Raw genomic sequence first — 23,533 nt, forward strand, 5'->3', positions numbered from 1 at the left:
GGCTTCACCTGACGACACTGGCTCACTGACACACTCTCCCGCTCAAAGCACTATCAAATGGAAGGCGCCGGAACTATCTTCACCTCCCATGTCTTTCCACTGACGTACAGCGCTAATAACGTTAAGCCGCACATCACTGCTACTGACTGACGCCAGCCGCGAGATGTCGTTAGATTCCATTAATTATATCATTTAATTTAATTCTAAGGTTGGTGTCAAGAGCCGCACAAGACTGACTCAAGAGCTGCATGCGGCTCGCGAGCCTCGTTTTGACCAGCCCTGTTATAGAGTATGTGGACCTGGTCGATATGCGCCGTAGGTTTAACCTCCCGAGTACAATCTCCCTCATCCTGCGAGATGACGAGCAGTCAGCAGACCTCGTCATCCGTTTTATGAGGAGTGGGCGCTTTTTTTTATCGTGTGTAATGATGTCCTTTGACCTAGTGAATTTTAAACTGCGCTTTTATCCGATTAGTTTGTGTTGCGTACTTTAATGTGTTATTTAACTTTTAATTTGAATTATATATATATGTGGATCCGTACTTCCAGGCAATGCCTTTTTCATTTGTTTCCTGTATTTCCTATTATTTTATTAGAAAATAAGGCATTGCGAATTAGATCCACTGATCGTTTTAATCTCATTATCATTTTTTCATCACCATTTTTTAACTCTAGTCAGTGGATACGTTTAACATTTTAATTATCATCTCATGTTCGTCCATCTCGTACCATTAGGGGCCGATGACCTTAGATGTTAGGCCCATTTAAACAACAAGCATCATCATAATCACCTGCTAAACAAAATAGATTTTACCAGCTTGAAGTCACTCCCATCAGTGCTGGTAGCAACCTGTAACCTAGGGAAGCCCAGGGGGTTGAACGCCTCAAGAAATCACATGTTAAAGACTTCGGTTTGGGACCCCCGTGGTCCGGTCGAGTACGTTTCGAATCCATGCCTGAAATCGTCCTCCCCGAATGCCACCGATTCCGATCAGGGGTCTCTCTAGCCCAAACCAAGCAACCAAGGCAATACCCACCTGGTCATAGGCGGCATTGCCCAGGGTCCGATGTTGGACGATGCCTAATATGGGATAACTGTGGGAATGAGCACTTCGACTCTCTTCCTCCAATCACCCGCAATAGCACGTACCCCATAGCGTATACACAGCACTAAGTATGGAGAAAAAATAAAAAAAACAATAATAATTATATGTCCTTCTGGCATTCGGTTGTGCGGGGACCTGTGTAGTCAGGTGGATACTACTGCAAGGGTACATGACGCTCCCACCCACCGATCGCTGGGTGGTTAAAGGATTTCGGGTGTAAACGCATAAGTTATAGGCCCATTTCTGAGGAGCACCCACATCAAGAATTTTGAATCTGTCTACAAGTAACCAGAAACAATAAAAATAAAGAGGGGACCATGGCCACATGATTCTTTAAGTCGCCTTCTAAAACAGACAGGGATTACCTGTGAATGTATTCAGCCCCTCTCATCCACATGGCGTCGAACACATTGTACCAAACCGCAATCCCTGTCCGCGCCTAAGTCGCCCCTTTTTCGCCCCTTACGACAGGCAGTGGATACCGCGTGTGTGTGTACTACACGTGCGTCCCCCACCCGCTCAAAACCAGTGAGTGTACCCTATTATTTCTCCTTGGGGTGTTCCAACCGAATCTGGACAGAGGGGAACCTCCGTCATAGTGGCGGATGATATTCACGGGAACTGTAACTACCGTAAATTTTGTGATTACGAAGTTGTCATTACTGTGTGGATTTCAACTTGTTTTGTTTTCTATTGATCAAGAAGTGTAGACATTCTCTGATAGATGTCTCTACAAAAAACTATGACCATGCACCCTGGTGCGAAGTGGTAGAACTTTATTTGAAGAAATTTTATATTAATAAGTTTGTTCTTTACTAAATTTCGTTCTTTCATTTGTGGGTTGGCAATATAAATCTTTTATTTCCGCCAGTTTTGAACTTAGCCAATCCAGAATTTCTGTAATTAATTTTTGACCAATCGTGTCTTTCTTCGATTTTGATGTGTAACTCTAAGCTACCCAATAAACGCCTGTGGGCTGTCTTAATTATTCATGAAAGTGCTCGAATCTTCCCCGAGAGTATAAAAACTGCTGATTTTCCTGTCTCTCGGCCACTCGAACAACATCTAGCATAGTGTATGGAAGTGTAGCAGGAGGCGGGAAGCGTCCCTTTCATCAGGCAGCTGTTCTTCAACAAGGTAATGACCGCTTAACATCTTTATTTCTTCCTAGCTCAGCAGTTTAACCCGCGGGGCGTGCCCGAAACCTTTATTATGCAACCTATCTTCAAACATGTAAATTGCCGTCACTTTTGTAAGTCTTCGTATATCTTTAGCTGTGGATCGGGGATGGAGAGTGCTTTACCCTATCGAGCTCCCCTTCATTTTGAATTTGAGGTGACTACGTTTTCGTAACCGTTCTTCTACTCTTCCTTAATGTATTAAATTTATTCTCTATACGAGTCACCTCCATAGTTTGGGAATAGCCCCTGTTTCATCGACCTAGTGCCTCTTAGGTTTTAAGAAGTTTCATGTAGGAGTGCAGATTCCCGCCTCCATTCAGTTCTGCATTTTGGGCCATTAACTTAACCTATTATTTTTCTACTAAGGGCCATTAGGTTGGGTACAAGATACCCCTGTTTCTGTGTAAGTGTGCCTTGAGGGCAGCTGATAGTAAAATCCGTTGTGGCCTTTGATAGGCTCAGAACATTGAGAGCGGGTCAGGTCTTTTATTGGTGGAGGCTTGACATTGCTACGTCGGAGCAAGTGCTCCATGTAATTAGGGGATTTCTGCCCTTTGGTAATGTACCGGGTGGTACACCTCCACGTCGCTAATTCAAACTTTGCGCCTGTTGAAACTCCCCTACTGGAGGAAGTCTGAACTTTATCTAATGTGTTAATTTTCAAGTTTCTCAGAAGATGTCACTACTTGGAAATTTTGAAGTTTCTGAACTAGGTCGTTTTCGATGTATTTTTGTTTTGCCTGTAGTAAGAAGTGTGAACATTCTCTTCTAGAGGACACTACTGAAGAACTACAATGGTGCACCCTAGTGCGAAGTGAAAGAACTGGTTTTTTTGGAGAAATTTTTATTTCAAAAGTTTGTTTCTTGTTAAATTTCTTTCTGTTATTGTTTAAGTTGGCTGTATAACCCTTTCTTTCCCCTTGTTTTGAATTTAGCCAATCCCGAATTTCTTTAATTAATTTATGACCAATCAGGCGTGTCTTCCCCAACGGGGATATGTTGCCTAACCCTAGCCAATAAAGTTTTTGTGGGAGGGTGTTCTCATTCCTGAAACGCCTCGAACTTTCCGCGAGAGTATATAAACTGCTGATTTTCGGGTCTCCAGGCCACTTCAGTACCATCTTTCAGTGTGTAAAGTACATAGCAGGGGGCGGGAAGCGCCTCTTTCGTCGGGCAACAGTTCAACAACAAGGTAATGGCCTTTTAATAACTTCTTTTCTCGCTAGCTCAGCAGTTTAACTCTCGGGGCAGGTCCGAAGCCTTTTCCATGTAACTTTCCTTGAAAAATGTAAAGACACTCGGTGTCAATTCTTTCTGTTTTAACTACATATTGGGATAGAGAGTGCTTAACCCTCTCGAGCTCGCACTCATTTTGCTTCGAGGTGAACTTATTTTCTCAACCGTTTCTTCCTGTCTAGCGTAATGTAAATTGTCTTCTCATATAAGTCACCTCCTTAGTATGGGATTAGCCATTGCATTTGCGGCCTAGTGCCAAGTAGGTTGTAAACAAAATGTATTAGGAGTGCAGCTTCGCCTCCTCTCAAATTGATATTTTAGAGTCCATGTAATTAACCTTTCCTTACTAAATAGGCCTCAGTAGGTTGGGTATTTTACCCCTGTGTCTATGTCCTTGGTGGACAGCTTGAAGGTTGAGTGTGGTGTGGCCTTTGATAGGCTTAAATTTTGAGAGCGAGTGGCTCTTTCTTGAAAATTGAGTGTTGTATGCCTCGAGGAGGTTTTACTGTGTAATTTGGAGCAAGTGCTCCTGGGCGTGAACGGGGTTTTCTGCCCCTCTGTTGAAACTTGTTTGGGGTAAAGCTGGGCTAATTGCTCATGAATTGTGAGTTCGGGGCTCGAAGCCCAAATCCTGTAAATACTGTAATTGTACTTTTGTTGCCTTGCTACTCTGTACCTGCCATGCTTGTTATTTCTTGATTTTGAAAAGAAAATATAACCTTGTTAAATTTTAAATTAACTTTAATTTCGTAGCCTGAGACCTGTTCACCCCCGCACCTTCTTTCACCTCTGCTGTTCCACTGATACCTCGGAACAGGTAATATGCGGTTGTGAGTTGAGTGCTCAGAAATTGTAAAAATTAGGGCTTGTGGCCCAGATTGTTTAATTGTCTCTAAATCTTGGCTTTCCTGGTCTTGTACTTGATTTGACTTGTTGTTATTTGTTAAAATCTAAAGTTTTATGTGAATATTGTTAAGTTTTACTATTTTCTGAAAATATAACCTTTAATGCAATTTATTCAATATCTCAGCTTTGTAGTTAGACCCATTCCAGCCCGCACCTTCTTTCACCTCTGCATTCCACGGGTAACCCCGTAACAGGAACAATAAACATATTTTTCCAGGTTATAAGCGTTTACAGTCAATATTAAAATTTTTCACCGCATTGTAGAATATTGCCCTTTCCTCCCGCGTTACCCTGTATAAAGGTATTGCATTTTGAGTTTGAAACCTTTCTCCTGGGTCTGTAGAGGTTGAAATAAATCGAGGAAACTCTCTCATTCCCCTCAACACAGATTTATGTTTCTGTAATTTCTCCGGTGGTCGTAGATTTCCAAGGCTGACATTGCTGTACTCCTCAGGGCGGTGCAAACATGGTCTTCTTGGAACAGACCACGTGATGGACTGTTAGACTTTGGTGGATCGCGACCTGGCAGCATGCTGCGCCTTGTACTCGTAGAGCTGCAGCAACTCAAGCACCGACAGAGGCTGAGGGCGCGGCGGTTCGCGGGCACAGCGCAGCTGTTGTAGCGCCTCTTCGTAGGTTGGGAGACCGGAGACTATGGTGTAGCTCGGGAGAGACTCCATGTCCACTGCTGCTCCACTGGCGACCACTGCAAAACACAGAAAATATCAGTGCAGACCAGACATGTCAATCTAAAACGGCTCCTTCTTACCACAGCAAACTCCTTATTATCCGGGTTATGCTTGCACGCCAGAGATTTATTGTATTATTAGTTTTAATTTGTCTCCTTGATTTATTTCGCGGTATTTCGATACGTGTGAATTGCGCTTGAATTTCGAACGCATACTTTGGTCTGAACCAGCAGCAGTTAAGTGTCATGTTGTGTAGGCACGACGCACCGTATTAGAGGGGCTGTGTGTGAACTGAGCTTCAAAGAAAGTGTGGAAAGCTCTTCTAAGGAAGTTCAGGTCCTCAAACTTGAAATGCACTGTCCGATAATAAAATTTGAACCACCCAGAAGTAATGGTCAGATTTCAACGTAACTCCGTACACGTAGACACCATCGGCAGGCATGTAAATGATTAGAGTCGCAATATTCTATAACACAGTGCCACCAGTGTGCATTTGTTTGGTTCATGTTTAGTCTTGTTACCATGTCAGGTAGAGTATATATGGGGCGTGAACAGCGTGAGATGAGTTATCACTGTGAAGGACATGCAGATGCCGCGTACTCGTGTGGGGCAGCGTTTTGAGCACCTGACAGAGTTTGAAAGGGGGTCAATTTGGCCGGCTGGTTGAATCATGCAATTCAGACTTGTGGGGCATTCGGATGTGACAGTGGTTCGATGTCGGACTCATGGCGACGTGAGGGCAGGCATACTCGCCTTCAAGGTTCCAGTCGACCAGGTCTGACCATCGCAAGGGAGGATCGGCGTATTGTGCACCAAGTACATCGTTACCCTTTCACATCGTTGCCTGCTATTCGAGAACACGTAATGGACTCCCTGCAAGATTCTTCGCCATCCCGCACCGTTGGTCGGAGAATAGCAGCAGCCAGACTACAGAATTACTGTACACTGCCGTCAACAACACAACACAAACAGCTGCGTGACCGGGAAGCATGGGCTGCTGATGAACGGAATCGGATTGTGTTCAGTGAGGAATCGCGGTTCTGTACTACCTCGGATGACCATCGTCTGTGTGTATGGTGGCGACCTGGGAAGAGGTCTCATTCTTCAGATATTTTGGAGAAGCAGAGGAGTGTTACTCCTGGCGTTATTATGTGGGGAGCCGTCAGTAGTATAACTGAAGAGTTCGGCGGTCTCCACCTCCACAGGACCTCCGCAGAGGCCTCCTACACAACGCGGGAAATTTGAATTTTGGCGAGAGATTTGAATTTTGGCGCGAGGTTTGAATTTGTAAACAAAGCCACGTGCTTTTTTGACAGCTGTCATCCGCCATATTTAAACAACAACGTATCGCTAACCTCAGTGCTGCCATCTTAACGGCACAAAACCTCAACAGGAACAACGCATCGCTAACCTCAGTGTTGCCATCTTAACGGCACTAAACCTCATAGGCATGTGGTGGCGGGCAATTTGAAAAATTCTACATGCTTTACAAAGCCACGTGCATTTTTGACAGCTGTCATCCGCCATCTTGCATCCCTAACCTTAGTGCTGCCATCTTTACGGCACTGCGGGCAATATGAAAAAACCCACGTGCTTTTTGACAGCAGCCATCTTTAATCAAGAGAGCCATCTTTTGTTACTACCTTGAAATGTGGTGGCGGCAATTTCCACGTTACTTTCTTGACATCTGTCATCCGCCATTTTTAATTAACAGAGCAAACAAAGCCACATGCTTTTCTGACAAGCGGCCGCCTTTAATCAACAGAGCATCGTGCTGCCATCATAACGGCACTAAACCCCATACGCACGTGGTAGCGGGAAATTTGAAAAATTCCACATGCTTATCAAAGCCAAGTGCTTTTTAACAGCTGCCATCTTTAAACAATAGAGTATCGTGCTGCCCTCTTTCCTACGAACTCAGAGTCAAAGCAAGCAACATCCTTTGCTACTAGCGGAAGTGACTTAGCAAGAATAAATCCCGATTGTGTTACGTCAGGAAGGGCATCCGGGCGTAAAACAGATTCCTGTGATTTAAAATCATGGTTCTTGCGTTATGGTGGGCATCCGGACGTAAAACAATTATTAGTAAAGTAAGACACTGGATACTGCGATTTAAAATCTTAGTTCTCGCGTCAAGAAGGGCATCAGGCTGTAAAACAGATTTTTGCGATTTAAAATCTTAGTCGTTGTGTCAAGAAGGGCATCCGACTGTAAAACAGATCCTTGCGATTTAAAATCCTAGCCTTTGCGTCAGCAAGAGCATCCGGTCGTAAAACGGATTCTTAGGGCTAGGAACGGGGAAGCAGCTAGCCGCTCCCTAGCATTTACAGTGTAATTTAATCCCTGCTGTTTAGGCGTTATGCTTTGCGAGTAGGCCTTGTGCAGACCTAGAGTTCCGGCACCGGGTTAGAGATGCGTAGTCCCTTCCTAGCAAGAAATGATGATGATGATGATGCTTGTTGTTTTAAGGGGCCTAACATCGAAGGTCATCGGCCCCTAATGGTACGAAATGAAAGAACAAAAATTACAAAGGCATCCACTGACCAAAATAAAAATAAAAAATGCCATGAAGAATGAATGGATGGATGGACAGGAACCCAACAAAACACAAAACAAACAAACAAAAACAAAAACCAGTGGATCGGATTCAATAGAGAACGAAAATAACATTATTACCGACCAAGGAACCACTTATAAAGCACAAAGATGCTTGGTGTCTAAAGGGGGTGCAAAATCCACGTCTAAGGCCCCACAGAATGGTACATGTCGCGAGTAAAATAGAACCATGGTATGTGTCATGTTGGGGTATTAATCAGAAGTAGCGAAGACTCACGGTGTTCCACAAAAGATGGTACTACTCACAAGTACTGTACTTCGTACAGGTAACGCAGACCTATGGTGTTTCGCACACAATGGCGCCACTTACAGCCAACGCAAACCGATGAGTTTCCTCACCTAGGGTACTAGTCACGGGTGCCGGTCCCAAGGGCGCCGTGGTGTTCCGCACATAGTGAGTACTAATCACAGGCAACGCAGACCCACGGTGTCGCTCATATAGTGGTACAACTCACAGGCTACGCCCAGACCCGCGGTGTTGCTCACATGGGTACAACGCACGGGTACTGGAATCCACCAGGCCAGGCTTTTTACTGCAACGAATCACAAACCTATTTCGTACCATGTTAGTGATACTACTCGCAAGTACATGCAACCCATGGTGTTCCCCGCATGATGGTACGAATCAAGAGTAGTTTCATGGTTCTAATTCATTCATCCCTTGGTCGCCCCTTTTAGTCGCCTCGCACGACAGACAGGGGATACCGTGGGTGTATTATTCGTCAGCCTCCCCCACCCACAGGGGGTGTGTGTTTGGTCCGCGAGAGGTATTTTATTTCCCTCAAGTCCGCCGGCAATCCGGTTAGGACCCCCCTATCCGCCACCTGGGACGCGCCACGTGGGAGTATCACCTCTCCCCCTGCTACGCCTGCGTAGCAGGTTCGTGGCCTAGCAAGAAAAATATCGTGGATGTGTTTTATTAAAACGATGTATTAGAGTGAGCTTGAAGCAAACACACAAGCTGCTTCGAATCGGCCAGCGCACGGACACTCGCTGGAATGTACTGCATCAGCGAGTTTCGCCCGGTGCAAAGTCCATCGCACGCTTACAGCCTACGCCATAAGTATCAGCAGCAGACTTTAAGCCTGCTCTCTCTTGCCGGGTCGGGCTGAGTAGCTCACAGGCGCTAGCTTTTTAATATAGCAGGTTCGATCCTGGCTCAGTCCGGTCGTTCAGCCTTGTCGGTAGAACTCTTGAGGGGCTAAAGTCTTGCACTTCGGCGTCTGCGCGTTCGATCCTGTGGCTCGGTCTGAAGGTGCCTGGTTAAATAGCAAAGAACTTCTGAGGGACTAAATTCCTGCACCACGGCGTCTTCAGGTTCGATCCCGTGGCTCAGTCTGAAGGTACTTGGTTAATTAACAAAGAACTTTTGAAGGACTAAATTCCGGCACTTCGGTGTCTCTAGGTTCGATCCTGTGGCTCAGACTGGTCTTGCACGGCAGAACTCTTGAGGGACAAAATTCCTGAACCTCGGCATCTCTAGGTTCGATCCTGTGGCTGAGTCTGAAGGTGCTTGGTTAATTTACAAAGAACTTCTGAAGGACTAAATTCCGGCACTTCGGTGTCTCTAGGTTCGATCCTGTGGCTCAGTCTGGTCGTGCACGGCAGAACTTCTGAGGGAGTAAATTCCGGCACCTCAGCGTCTCCAGGTTCGATCCTGGCTCAGTCAGAATTTGCTCAGTAATTTACAAAGAACTCCTGAGGGACAAAATTCCAGCACCTCAGCGTCTCCAGGTTCGATCCTAGCTCAGTCCGGTAGAGCTCGGAAGAACTTCTGAGGAACTAAATTCCAGCACCTTACCGTCTCTGGGTTCGATCCTAGCGCAGCCTAGTCGTGCACGGCAGAACTCTTGATGGACAAAATTCCTGCACCTCGGCATCTCTAGGTTCGATCCTGTGGCTGAATCTGAAGGTGCTTGGTTAATTTACAAACAACTTTTGAGGGACTAAATTCCGGCACTTCGGTGTCTCTAGGTTCGATCCTGTGGCTCAGTCTGAAGGTGCTTTGGTTAATTTACAAAGAACACTTGAGGGACAACATTCCGGCACCTCGGCGCCTCTAGCATTTTCGATCCGGTAGGGAATACCGCAGACGATACCCACTTTCTTTACGGTGCGTTGTTGTTAACTTAGAGTCGCTCCTTGTTAACAACCCTGTTTTTGGGACACTAACACGAGAAGGAAGAAGGGCTTTAGTGAACTGCTTACTTCGAAGGTCTGTGTGTTTTTTCCGACCGCTTAGAAAGTCAGTGCATGAACTTTTGTTACAACTGTAGTGCAGACGTATGCAGATTGCATCGCCGCCTAGTAACAAGTCGCAGTCCACCGGATGTAGTATGTGTGAAGCGCACGTTAGTTTGCAGTCCCCCGCGCGCGCCCGTGTGTATGTGTGTGTAAAGTGTGAGTATTGTGAAATTTTAGGTCTATTGTAATTGGCAGTGAATTTTATAAGACCGGACTGTACCCCAGGTGTCCCGCGCAGAGTGCCGGCAGGGGAATTCAAAGAGATGATTTTTTTGTTTATCTTTTGTGTAACCTGTTGAGGGGTGAGAGACAATGTTATCACCGCAAGTGAAGACGGGGAAAATTTTAATCCGGTTGAACTTTTCACCCACAAGTATTGCATTCAAAATCTTTCGTCATATTACAACTACAGATTCGATGTCCTAATAAACATTCTCCAACAAGTGTGCGTAAAAGCTGTGATATCCCATTTCACGAAGGCCTGAATAATCATATTTGGGAATTAAATTAATTAATTATGGAATTAATTATATTAGGGGACAAGTTATTTACAACGTCGAGGAATTCAGGACGTCAATTGAATTACGAGGTGTGACGTCAGAGCTCAGAAGATAGGTGGCGAACATGCACTAGAATATTCTCGTTCTCTCACTCGTCGGTAGATATAGAGTGGGTTGTTGTCCCATATGCTCTGTACTCTGACCGGCCTACCGAGCAGAGGAGAGGTGGTCACGGCTCTACGCCTCTGCATTCGGGAGACGGGCCTGGGGCACAGTGCTGCATTTCTCGCCTGGCCTCGCCCGTCGGCTGTCCTGAGAATGGTTTTCCGTGCTTTTCCATTCTCCTGCACTAAGGCGAATGCCGGGACAGTTCGACGTTGAACTTGTAGTTTTTCTCTTACTATGTGATTTTAAGGTGCGTGATGACTGTATGTCAACATCATCGACCACGCGGGTTTCAATAAGTCATGTCATCAGACAAGTATCTGGTTTAAATATCAGCCATCAGTTAACCTTTAAGGAATTTTACGTTTCCATTCAATTACTATAATACTGAGGATTGTGTGCGCGTGATATTTTCATTCTTCGGAATGTATTTCTCTTATATTTTGCCAAAAGTGTTTGCTATATTTTGCACGAGGGAGCAGGCTCATCTGACACATTAACGCTACGCTAACGATACGGATAGCTTTCGTTTGGATCCGATTTCATACTTTCAAGGGAGGACATTGTCTGATTATTATATTTACATGTGGTTCCAGTCATTTATGAGAATTTTCCCGTGATATTTAGGACGGATGTTGCGAATTACTTTCGCTATTGTTCCTCTCACATTGTGCTGATGATGATGATGATGATGATGCTTGTTGTTTTAAGGGGCCTAACATCAAAGGTCATCGGCCCCTAATGGTACGAAATGAAAGAACAAAAATTGCAAAGGCATCCACTGACCAAATTAAAAATAAAATATGGCATGAAGAATGAATGGATGGAGAGGAACTCAACAAAACACAAAACAAACAAACAAAAAACAGTGGATCGGACTCAATACATGATGATGATGATGATGCTTGTTGTTTTAAGGGGCCTAACATCGAAGGTCATCGGCCCCTAATGGTACGAAATGAAAGAACAAAAATTACAAAGGCATCCACTGACCAAAATAAAAATTTAAAATGTCATGAAGAATGAATGGATGGACAGGAACCCAACAAAACACAAAATAAAACAAACAAAAACAAAAACCAGTGGATCGGATTCAATAGAGAAAGAAAATAACATTATTACCGACCAAGGAACCACTTATAAAGCACAATGATGCTTGGTGTCTAAAGGGGGTGCAAAATCCACGTCTAAGGCCCCACAGAATGGTACATGTCGCGAGTAAAATAGAACCATGGTATGTGTCATGTTGGGGTATTAATCAGAAGTAGCGAAGACTCACGGTGTTCCACAAAAGATGGTACTACTCACAAGTACTGTACTTCGTACAGGTAACGCAGACCTATGGTGTTTCGCACACAATGGCGCCACTTACAGCCAACGCAAACCGATGAGTTTCCTCAACTAGGGTACTAGTCACGGGTGCCGGTCCCAAGGGCCCCGTGGTGTTCCGCACATAGTGAGTACTAATCACAGGCAACGCAGACCCACGGTGTCGCTCATATAGTGGTACAACTCACAGGCTACGCCCAGACCCGCGGTGTTGCCCACATGGGTACAACGCACGGGTACTGGAATCCACCAGGCCAGACTTTTTACTGCAACGAATCACAAACATATTTCGTACCATGTTAGTGATACTACTCGCAAGTACATGCAACCCATTGTGTTCCCCGCATGATGGTACGAAGCAAGAGTAGTTTCATGGTTCTAATTCATTCATCCCTTGGTCGCCCCTTTTAGTCGCGTCGCACGACAGGCAGGGGATACCGTGGGTGTATTATTCGTCAGCCTCCCCCACCCACAGGGGGTGTGTGTTTGGTCCGCGAGAGGTATTTTATTTCCCGCAAGTCCGCCGGCAAGCCGGTTAGGACCCCCCTATCCGCCACCTGGGACGCGCCACGTGGGAGTATCACCTCTCCCCCTGCTACGCCTGAGTAGCAAGTTCGTGGTCACATTGTGCCATGTGGAGAAATGTGGCATGGATTATGGTGATTTTATGTGCTATTTGGAGGCGAATCTTCGCGTCTCTATGAACAAAAGCACATGTAATCTATTTTCTGCGATGTTGCGTGCTATGCTGAATGGATATTTAGGAATAATGTATCGTCATTTTGATGTATTTGCAAGTTGTTGTTTTCGTGAGAAAACTATAGGCGATAGCGTCTTCATAAATTATTGAACCACGAGGTAAACCACATGTCTTCCTACAAAATAAAATTGAGTGTATGAGATGGTGAGAGCTTTTTGTCATACTGGATGAGCGTCATCACAATAATAACAAATCGTAGCTATATAATATTACTCAACTCCTCGATATATGCTATATTTTGGTAACGTCCTGAGTTCGATGTAAATATCGGCAATATTTTTAGTCATCATTACCCAGACTATTTGTACCGGATGGATTACTTATAGGTGTAAATCATTATTTATGGGAGTCTACCATTCCCATGAAATGAACGGATAACGTGTGGACGTGTGTGTATATTTGTAAAATAGTATCCATAGTTGTAGTTGGTTATAATTCTTTCCTTGGATGATGGTAACGGGAGACTTATTTCGTGCATTTTTATTTTGTTCTTTCTACAGGTTGAGTGATTTTATTTTTATTGTGAATTATTAACGTGTGTGTTACCATCGTTATTTTGATTTTCGGCGTTGTGTTAAGGTCATGACACATGATTAAAGATTTAACTTTTTTTTTTTCATTCCTCTTTCTTGCTTACTTTTATCACATAATGTCACGTGTATGCTGTTACGCTGAACAGATAATCACTGAAAGGTCGAGTTAAATTGGAGAAATAATTAGCAAGTGAAAATAAGTTCCCCTTAAACAAAAAAATAATTTTATAATTTTTTTTTTTTTTTTTTTTTTTTTTTTTTGTATTTTCATCTTTTGACCAGTCATATAACTTAAGCATTCAAAATCTTGTTCCAGATTTTCCGGCTTATTTTGACATGCGCACGAGCATCATTCTCTAAGCAAAATCAAATATAGCATTCAAAATAATATTCGATGATGATGATGATGCTTGTTGTTTTAAGGGGCCTAACATCGAAGGTCATCGGCCCCTAATGGTACGAAATGAAAGAACAAAAATTACAAAGGCATCCACTGACCAAAATAATAAAAAAAAATGTCATGAAGAATGAATGGATGGACAGGAACCCAACAAAACACAAAACAAACAAACAAAGACAAAAACCAGTGGATCGGATTCAACAGAGAACGAAAATAACATTATGACCGACCAAGGAACCACTCATAAAGCACAATGATGCTTGGTGTCTAAAGGGGGTGCAAAATCCACGTCTAAGGCCCCACAGAATGGTACATGTCGCGAGTAAAATAGAACCATGGTATGTGTCACGTTGGGGTATTAATCAGAAGTAGCGAGGACTCACGGTGTTCCACAAAAGATGGTACTACTCACAAGTATTGTACTTCGTACAGGTAACGCAGACCTATGGTGTTTCGCACACAATGGCGCCACCCACAGCCAACGCAAACCGATGAGTTTCTTCACCTAGGGTACTAGTCACGGGTGCCGGTCCCAAGGGCCCCGTGGTGTTACGCACATAGTGAGTACTAATCACAGGCAACGCAGACCCACGATGTCGCTCATATAGTGGTACAACTCACAGGCTACGCCCAGACCCGCGGTGTTGCCCACATGGGTACAACGCACGGGTACTGGAATCCACCAGGCCAGGCTTTTTACTGTAACGAATCACAAACATACTTCGTACCATGTTGGTGATACTACTCGCAAGTAGATGCAACCCATGGTGTTCCCCGCATGATGGTACGAATCAAGAGTCGTTTCATGGTTCTAATTCATTCATCCCTTGGTCGCCCCTTTTAGTCGCCTCGCACGACAGGCAGGGGATACCGTGGGTGTATTTTTCGTCAGCCTCCCCCACCCACAGGGGGTGTGTGTTTGGTCCGCGAGAGGTATTTTATTTCCCTCAAGTCCGCCGGCAAGCCGGTTAGGACCCCCCTATCCGCCACCTGGGACGCGCCACGTGGGAGTATCACCTCTCCCCCTGCTACGCCTGCGTAGCAGGTTCGTGGAAATAATATTCGATAAAATTGACTTTCATGAAAACAAATTTTTGTCAGAATTAATGAGAGTTCATTAACATGTACCATCCCATTTGCTTTCAATTTTTGGATGTACGGCAAGAGTCAACGTAAGATTAAACTTTTAGTGTTCATCTCACACAATCATAATTTTAGAAGGACGGAATTATTTTGGAATAAATTATCCACCATTAATTTGTATTTCGATGGTTCATTATTTACGGATATCTGCCCATTTCCTTGATCCACACCATTTTTTTATGGAACATGTCAATCCCTTACTGAGCACCCTTGAGGGGGTCTCGTGCCTCTAATATGTTAGTCGTGGCTTAAACGGGCAGATATTAATTGGATTCCTTCACCGTGGGGCACGATGGATTGACATGATGGATCATAATCGTAATATTCGGCACTTTATAAAATTTTACATTTTGAACCATCTTGTTTTGCTATATTTAAAATTCTGACAAATTACGCGAATTACTTATCATTTTATAGTAGTAATATCATGCTTTCTGAAAGAATGATGCTCGTTGTAAACACTTAATTTCACTTATGCTTGATGACCATACTTTAGGGGGGATTCATGGCATTATTGAAGTCCGCTGGCTAGGTTCGCATTGTATAACTGATCCGTATTAGTAATGGATGAGATTAGGGCGTTGTTGGCTGCGCTGACTCAGTGCATGGACAATAACCAGGAGGAAAATAGAAAAGCACGTGAGGAAACGACGAACACTTTAGCTAAAGTGATGGAAGAAAATAGAGTAGCCCGTGAAGAAAATAGGGTAGCTCGTGAAGAAAATAGGAAAACTATAGAACAGGTAGAAAAACGGATGAACCTTATGGGAAGAGTAATCCAAGAGGAAAACAAAAAGGCTCAAGAAGAGTCACGGAAAGGTCTGGATGAACTTCTTGCGAAGTTGGAAGAGACACATTGTCGTATTGATAAAATCGCGCTAGAGTGTCAGGAAAATCAAAATAAAACGCTGGAAAAGGTTACACATTTAACTCAACAATTACAAGAGGATAACAAGATTCTCGCTGGCAAAGTCACCTCACTTCAGAGTGATATAGCCCTTGTCAAAGCTAGTATGGACAATGTTAGGGAAGAAGTCGACTCCATAAAAAAGGAGGTATCGGATGCTAAGGTAGAACAGGCAAAGGAAATAGGCGACGTCAGGAAAGATCTTAGAAAAAATCAGCGAAGATCTCACGGATGTCAAGAGTAGTTGCCAGGTAAATAGAATTGAGATTGAGGAATTAAATCTCCAATTCGACGATATAAAGAAAATCACGGAGTGAAGATCTGATGATGATGATGATGCTTGTTGTTTAAAGGGGCCTAACATCGAGGTCATCGGCCCCTAATGGTACGTAATGAAAGAACAAAAATGTCAAATTCATCCACTGAGCAAAAAAAAATATCGTCATGAAGAATGAATGGATGGACTTGAACCCAAAAAAAAAAAGGAAACAAACAACCAAAATACAGTGGATCACACTCAAAGATCATACATAATTGATTACTGACCTAGGGACCACTCATAAAGCACGATGATGCTTGATGGCGAAAGGGGTGCAAAATCCATGTCTAAGGCCCCACAGAATGGTACATGTCGCGAGTAAAGTAGAACCATGGTATTGGCATGTTGGGGTACTAATCAAAAGTAGCGAAACTCACAGTGTTCCACACAAGACGGTACTACTCACAAGTATTGTACTTCGTACAGGTAACGCAGACCTATGGTGTTTCTCACACAATGGCGCCACTCATAGCCAACGCAAACCAATGAGTTTCCTCACCTAGGTGTACTAGGCACGGATGCCGGTCCCACGGGCCCCGCGGTGTTCCTCACAGAGTGGATACTAATCAGAGGCAACTCAGACCCACGGTGTCGCTCATATAGTGGTACAACTCACAGGCTACGCCCGGACCCGCGGTGGTGCTCATATGGGTACGACGCACGGGTACTGGAAACCCCCAGGCCACGCTCATGACTACTATTAAACACAAACCCATTTCGTACCGAACATAGTGGTACAACTCGCAAGTACAGGCAATCCATGGTGTTCCCCGCGTGATGGTACGAATCAAAAGTAGTTTCATGGTTCTAATTCAATCATCCCTTGGTCGCCCCTTTTAGTCGCCTCTCACGACAGGCAGGGGATACCGTGGGTGTATTATTCGTCAGCCTCCCCCACCCACAGGGGGTGTGTGTTTGGTCCGCGAGAGGTATTTTATTTCCCTCAAGTTCGCCGGCAAGCCGGTTAGGACCCCCCTATCCGCCACCTGGGACGCGCCACGTGGGAGTATCACTTCTCCCCCTGCTACGCCTGCGTAGCAGGTTCGTGGGAGTGAAGATCTCACGGATGTCAAGAGTAGTTGTCAGGTAAATAGGATTGAGATTGAGGAATTAAATCTCCAATTCGACGATATAAAGACCATCATGGATGAGGATAAAACAAACATTACAGATAAAGTTAGTACTCTATCAGAAGTTCGTGTGAACAGTCTCCGAGTCGGAGAAACGGCCGATACGATGAAAAAACTGGAAAAGGACGTCAACTTCCTCAAACTTCAAGACAGAAGTACGAGGGTCTTCATAAATTCCATTCTAGATCGCCAGAGACAGATCGAAGAAACGGTCAAAGAACAGGCAAATGTAAATGTTCGGACGGAGCTGGATAACGAAGAGGGTCAACAAAGCCCTGTTAACTTAAATCTTTTCAATCCCGAAATAGCTAGTTCACCAATTGGGAATGTTCCCCAAATTATAAATATTATACGGACGGGCGAGGATAAACCTAGGAAATTTAGCGGCACTCAGGAACAGTCTCCCAATGACTTTATCCGTGAGCTGGAGGAGTACATGAAAGAAAACAAAATTCCACCCGATCGACAACTCAGAACTGCGGAGAAATTCGTAGACGGAGGAGCTGTGAATTGGTATCACGCGTTCCGCTATACTTTTGAGAATTTTGAACGTTTCATGATGATGATGATGATGATGATTGTTGTTTAAAGGGGCCTAACATCGAGGTCATCGGCCCCTAATGATACGAAATAAGGCGAAATGGAATGACATATTAAAAGTCTAAAATTCACCACTGACCAGAATTCAAAAGCGTGAGAACGAAGAATGAATGGATGGATGGACATGAATTTAAAACAATCAGTGGATGCGACCCGCAATGTCGCACATTCACATAAACTGACGTGACAAAAGAGTATTACTGACCAAGGGAGTACTGCTATAGCATAACACAACCGATTATGCGTGCAGTCAAAAGGGGGTCCTAAATCGAAGTTATCGGCCCCTCATAACGGTACTGATCGCTAGCAATGTAGAACCATGGTATTTGTTCTGTTGCGGTACTAATCAAAAGTAGCAGAGACTTGCGGTATGCCACACATTATTGTACTACTCAGAGCTTATGAAATTCGACATAGAATACAGACCTATGTTTTTCTCACTTTGCGGCGCCATTTACAGGCAACGCAAACCTATGGTGTTCATCACATAAGAGTACTAACCACAGGGACCTCTCCCTATCCCGTGGTGTTCCTCATATAGTGGGTACTAATCATAGGCAAGGCAGAACCATGGTAGCTATCATCCCACGGTCCTGCTCATATGGTGGTACTAATCACAGGTACTGCAAAAGCCGACCGCACGGTGCTCCTGTGTGCTACTAATCACAGCCAATTTCGTACCTAATGTAGTGGTACTACGCACAAGTAAAAGCGACCCTTGGTGTTCTCCGCGTGGTGGTACGAATCACAAGTAGTTTCATGGTTCTAATACAATCAACCCTTGGTCGCCCCTTTTAGTCGCCTCTCACGACAGGCAGGGGATACCGTGGGTGTATTATTCGTCTGCCTCCCCCACCCACAGGGGGTGTGTGTTTGGTCCGCGAGAGGTATTTTATTTCCCTCAAGTCCGCCGGCAAGCCGGTGAGGACCCCCCTATCCGCCACCTGGGACGCGCCACGTGGGAGTATCACCTCTTTGTGTTTGAAGGTTTCAAAAGGGCATTACTGCAGAAATATTGGAGTTCGGACCATCAACAAAATCTTAGATTAGAATTATACTCCAGGAAATATAATGTTGATGGACCTACACGCTATGCGGACTATTTCGCCCTACAGCTTAGGCAAATGAAAGAGTTGGACGCTCCATTATCAGAAACGGATTTAATTAGAGCTCTAGAGAAGCAATCCCCGCTAGAGGTACAACGCAATTTGATAGCTGCTAATGTTCAAAATGCAGTTCAGTCTGATGCAATTTTACGACAGCTGGATAACACTAACGCTCAGCTGGCGCAAAGACCTTCGAAACCACACCATCCACAAGTGAATGTCGTGGAAATCTCTGGACCAGAAGAGAAGGCAAATGTAACAGGGAGAAGAGGAGCAAATCGACAGTACTCTTACCCTAATCCACAACGCAGGTCTGACTTGAATAGGGAGGAAGAGTGCAGAAGATTACCTCCGCATTATAGGAGAGAGGATAGGAGACAGGAAGACTATCGGTACAACCGATACCGAAATGGATCTAGAAGGGACAGAAGAAATCGACCCTATGACCACTCACGACAAAATGGTAATCAAAATCATCGGAACTTCCGAGAGACCATGGAAGAACGACATCGAGAAAGTATGAGATACATCGAGTAGCTACGGAGAAGCAATCATGAAAAGGACAAATGGAAACAGGCAATGCAAAATATGGATGTAAATGCGTAAAGTAAATCTAGGTGTATGAATATTAAGAGCTCAGATGGAAAGCCACTTCTAGGGAAAGAAGACAAAGCAGAAAGATGGCAGGAGCATATCCAACAGTTGTATCAAGGTAAAGATGTAGATAATTTGGTCCTGGAACATGAAGAGGCTGTTGATGCTGATGAAATGGGAGACCCAGTTTTGAGGTCAGAGTTTGACTACCGCACCATTAGTTTAGTATCTCATGCCTGCAAAATTTGAACACGTATTATTTACAGAAAAATGGAAAAACAAGTTGAAGCTGAAGTCTATTTGAGAGGATGGTAAGTCGGCTACTTGTGTGGTGTCAGGAGAAACAAGGATTCTTGTCCGAGTACCAGTGTGGTCTTCGTGCGGCTCAATCGAGCACTGACCACTTGGTACGCCTGGAGAGTTCTATCTAGGATGCGTTTCTCTGCAAACAGCATTTGGTAGCTGTTTTCCTTGACTTAGAGAAGACCTAAGACACCAAATAGCGATATATTATTATTTCAGTCCTGCGTCAATGGGGATTCCGAGGTAACTTGCCGGTTTTTTATTGCGAAGTTTTTGTCCCTCCGTATATTCCATGAAGATGGAGATACCGTAAATGCATTGAATTTCTTCGACGCAGTCCGGGGGCGGGGTTTCTTCCTACGAGGGAGCGCGCAGGTTTCACAGGAGGAAAACCCGCTGGCGCAGAATCAGGTGGAGGGCGTGAGGCCCCATTTGTAGGAGATGTATAAGAACGCCTGGTATGGGCGGTCTTCTTCCCCGCCGTCGATTCTTGTTTAGACGGGCTGGGAGGTGATTTCCCAGCCCTGGTCGACGATGCCGGCGGAGCCGCATGTTCACAGGAGCAACTGCCGTCTTACGCGCAGCAATCTTCTAATCTTCTGGGAAGATGTTGCAATGGAAAAGGTGAACCTGGAAGAGTCAGTGATATCATGCTAGTGTCTAGTGTCTAGTGTCTTGGCCGGTGCATTCAGAGAATTAAACTTACGGCGCGCTTCCTGGTAAGAAAGACCATCCAGGGTCTTGATCTCCTAGATCTTCTTGTCACTCTGATAGGTCGGACAGTTCCGATCTCGAGGAGAATGAAGACCACGGCAGTTAGTGCACTTGTACGGAGTTGTGGACTCCCCTGAACCGTGAGCTACTTTCCCACATGTACCACACAGGGACTGATTCGAGCAACGAGATACCATGTGCCCGAATCTCTGTCACTGATAGCTTCGCATGGGAGGCGGGATGTACGGCCTCACACCGCAACGATTGGTTGTTACCTTGACTTTCTCTGACAACACTGACAATTTGAAGGAGACGATAAACGCACCCGTGGCAATGTCTTCGCCATTGACTTTGCGCGTAATGCGCCGGACGTGTGTCACGGCACGGTGCTTCAGGTCTTCCATCAACTCGTTGCCAGTGTTCAATATGAGCTTATGGTGGAAGATAACTGCACGAACCAGATTCAAGGTCTCGTGATCTTCCATTACGACAGGAATATCGCCTAAGTGATCGCACATGAGCAACGGGTCAGCCTGCACGGCACTGCGCGTCTTTACAATTAACTACAGTTGCGCATTTACTTCAGATCTTCCGGTTCGCCACAGAAACCTTTTATGTGCCTGCTAATCAAAATAAACTTTACCAGCTTGAAGACACTCCCATCAGTTATGATAGCAACCAGAAACCTAGGGAAGATGGATCACATTCCTTCACGCTGCGCTTGTTCCCAGGGAGTTGAACCACTCAAGGTACCACAAGTTAAAGGCTTCGGTGGGGGACCACCTTCGGCAGTTCGAAGATGTTTCGAAGCCATGCCCAAAATCATCCTCCGCGAATGCCATCCACTCCGATCATGGGCCTCTGTAGGTGAACCAAGCAGCCAAGGCAATACCCATCTGGTCGTAGCCGGTATTGCCCGGGGTCCGATGTTGGACGATGTCTAATACGGAATGACTGAGGCAATGAGCACTAGAACTCCCTTCCCGCAATAGCATATGACCCATAGCGTGTACATAGTAATAAATATAGAGAAAAGTTGAAACATAATTAATAATAATATGTCCTTCTGGCATTCGGCCGTGTGGGAAGCTGTTTTGTCAGGCGGATACTACTGCGCGGATACATGACGCTCCCACCCGATGTGAGTTTCCGGAATACCGGCGGGACTTCGGGCGTAGTCACACACGTAAGAGGCCCATCTGCTAGCAGCACACACATCAAGAATTTTGAATTGGTCTACAAATAACCCTCAAAATCAACAAAAATAGAGGGGACCGATGACCATATGAGCCTTTTAGTCGCCTTCTACGACAGGCATGGATTACCACTGAATATATTCAGCCCCGCATCTACAGGGTATCCAATACAGGATACCAAACTGCTATCCATATCCGCGCCATGGTCGCCCCTTTTAGTCGCCTCTTACGACAGGCAGGGGATACAGGGGGTGTATTCTACATGTGCGTCCCCCACCCTCAAGGTGTAGGGGTAAGTACAGGCATTCTGCCTAGCTCAAGAGAGTTCTTAAACTCTCCCCTCTGAGTTGCTATATAAGGTGGGCGCTTTAGGGTAGTATTTTCATCTTCATAGCTCCGGGCTAGTGTGTGTATGGCGTAATAAGAGACAGCCTTGCCGTCGCCGGAAGGCCAAACATCTAAAGGTAATGACAGACATATAACATGTAATATCTCCAGACAAGCTGAGGGGAATGCTTCAAACTTCTTTTCTTAATGTAAAATACTAATGTTTCTGTTTAAATGTAAATTTTCGGCAAGTCTAAGGACTCTGTTGAAATCCCTGCTGGGATATATGTAAATTTATGGAATAAAGAGTGTTCACCCTCTATTAATTCCCACTCAACTTGGTATGGGGGTGACTTAAGTTTTTCTAAAATTCAAAATTGTGCAAACTATTTTGGTACTTAATATTTTCCATCTATTCACCCCTCTGCAGTATAGGCTTAGCCTCTGCTACATCGGGCCATAAGCTTATGTAGGATTTTAAGTGTCTTTCAAAACAGGGAAAGTTTAAGCCTCCTAGCATTTTGTTCATGGCCATTTGTTTTGAACCATATATTGTGTACATTGAGGCCATTTAGAATGGACATGCCTTGCCCTTGTTTAACGTGTCATTATTTATAGACGTTTGTGTCGAGCAGAAATGACAGTAAACGGAGGGTTTTTTTTAATTGTCTAGTGTAAAATTGGCAAGAAACTCGTGCCTCTTAAGGCGGGTACTCACTAGGAGGCTGCAACCTTGTATAACGTGTACGTTCTTCAAACCTCAATGCGAACACCAGTAGCTCTGCAGAGTTCGTTGTGACACATGCAACCATGTCGTCCAGTGTACTCGTCATAAGTGCTGTGTATATTCTGCTGCATTACATAATCGAGGTCCGGCTCCATGGCTAAATGGTTAGCGTGCTGGCCTTTGGTCCAGAGGGTCCCGGGTTCGATTCCTGGCCGGGTCGGGGATTTTAAACTTAATTAGTTAATTCCCATTCAGCATTAGAAATCATCCTAGGTCATCTTCACAGACATGCAGGTCGCCTAATAGGCCGTCTATGAGGAAAACCTACACCAGGCCTCTCCGGAGGCCATACGCCATTATTATTATTACCTAATCGAGGACTATAAACATCCCCGTCGATGGTGGCGAGGTGACTTTTACAAAGGTAAAGCTAATTCCAATTTGGTTCTGGATTTGAAATCGCAAGAAATAAGTGCATATTTTAAGAATTTCAGTCATATATCACCGACCGATTTCGAGTATTTATTAAATCTGGTTGACCCGAAAATAAAAACAAGGGACACGAAATTTAGGAAAGCTATATCTGTTCAAGATAAATTGGCACTTTGAGATTTTTGGCCACTGGTGACAACTTCACCAGCTTGCAAGTATCTCTTCAGAATATTCAAGCAAGTCATGAGTGATTATTTTTTCTGCTATTTGCTTTACGTCGCACCGACACAGATAGGTCTTATACCGAGCTCGATAGTAAAGATGGCGGCCGGTGCAGTGTGAGTGCTCTCTGTTATATCCTGCGAAAACA

At 44.7% G+C, this 23,533-nt stretch overlaps 1 protein-coding gene across 1 annotated transcript in view; it reads right to left on the reverse strand.

Annotated features, from left to right (window-relative positions):
- Positions 1-4,401: 4,401 nt before the first annotated feature.
- LOC136872548 (protein commissureless 2 homolog) overlaps positions 4,402-23,533 on the reverse strand; it is a 32,344-nt gene continuing 13,212 nt past the window's right edge. Inside the window, exon 2 of the mRNA XM_067146345.2 lies at positions 4,402-5,135. Coding sequence (XP_067002446.1) covers positions 4,930-5,135 — 206 coding nt within the window. The 3' untranslated portion in view covers positions 4,402-4,929. The remainder of the gene's footprint in view (positions 5,136-23,533) is intronic.

The sequence above is a fragment of the Anabrus simplex genome, chromosome 4 (genome assembly GCF_040414725.1).
Source record: "Anabrus simplex isolate iqAnaSimp1 chromosome 4, ASM4041472v1, whole genome shotgun sequence".
Classification (NCBI taxonomy): Eukaryota; Metazoa; Arthropoda; class Insecta; order Orthoptera; family Tettigoniidae; genus Anabrus; species Anabrus simplex.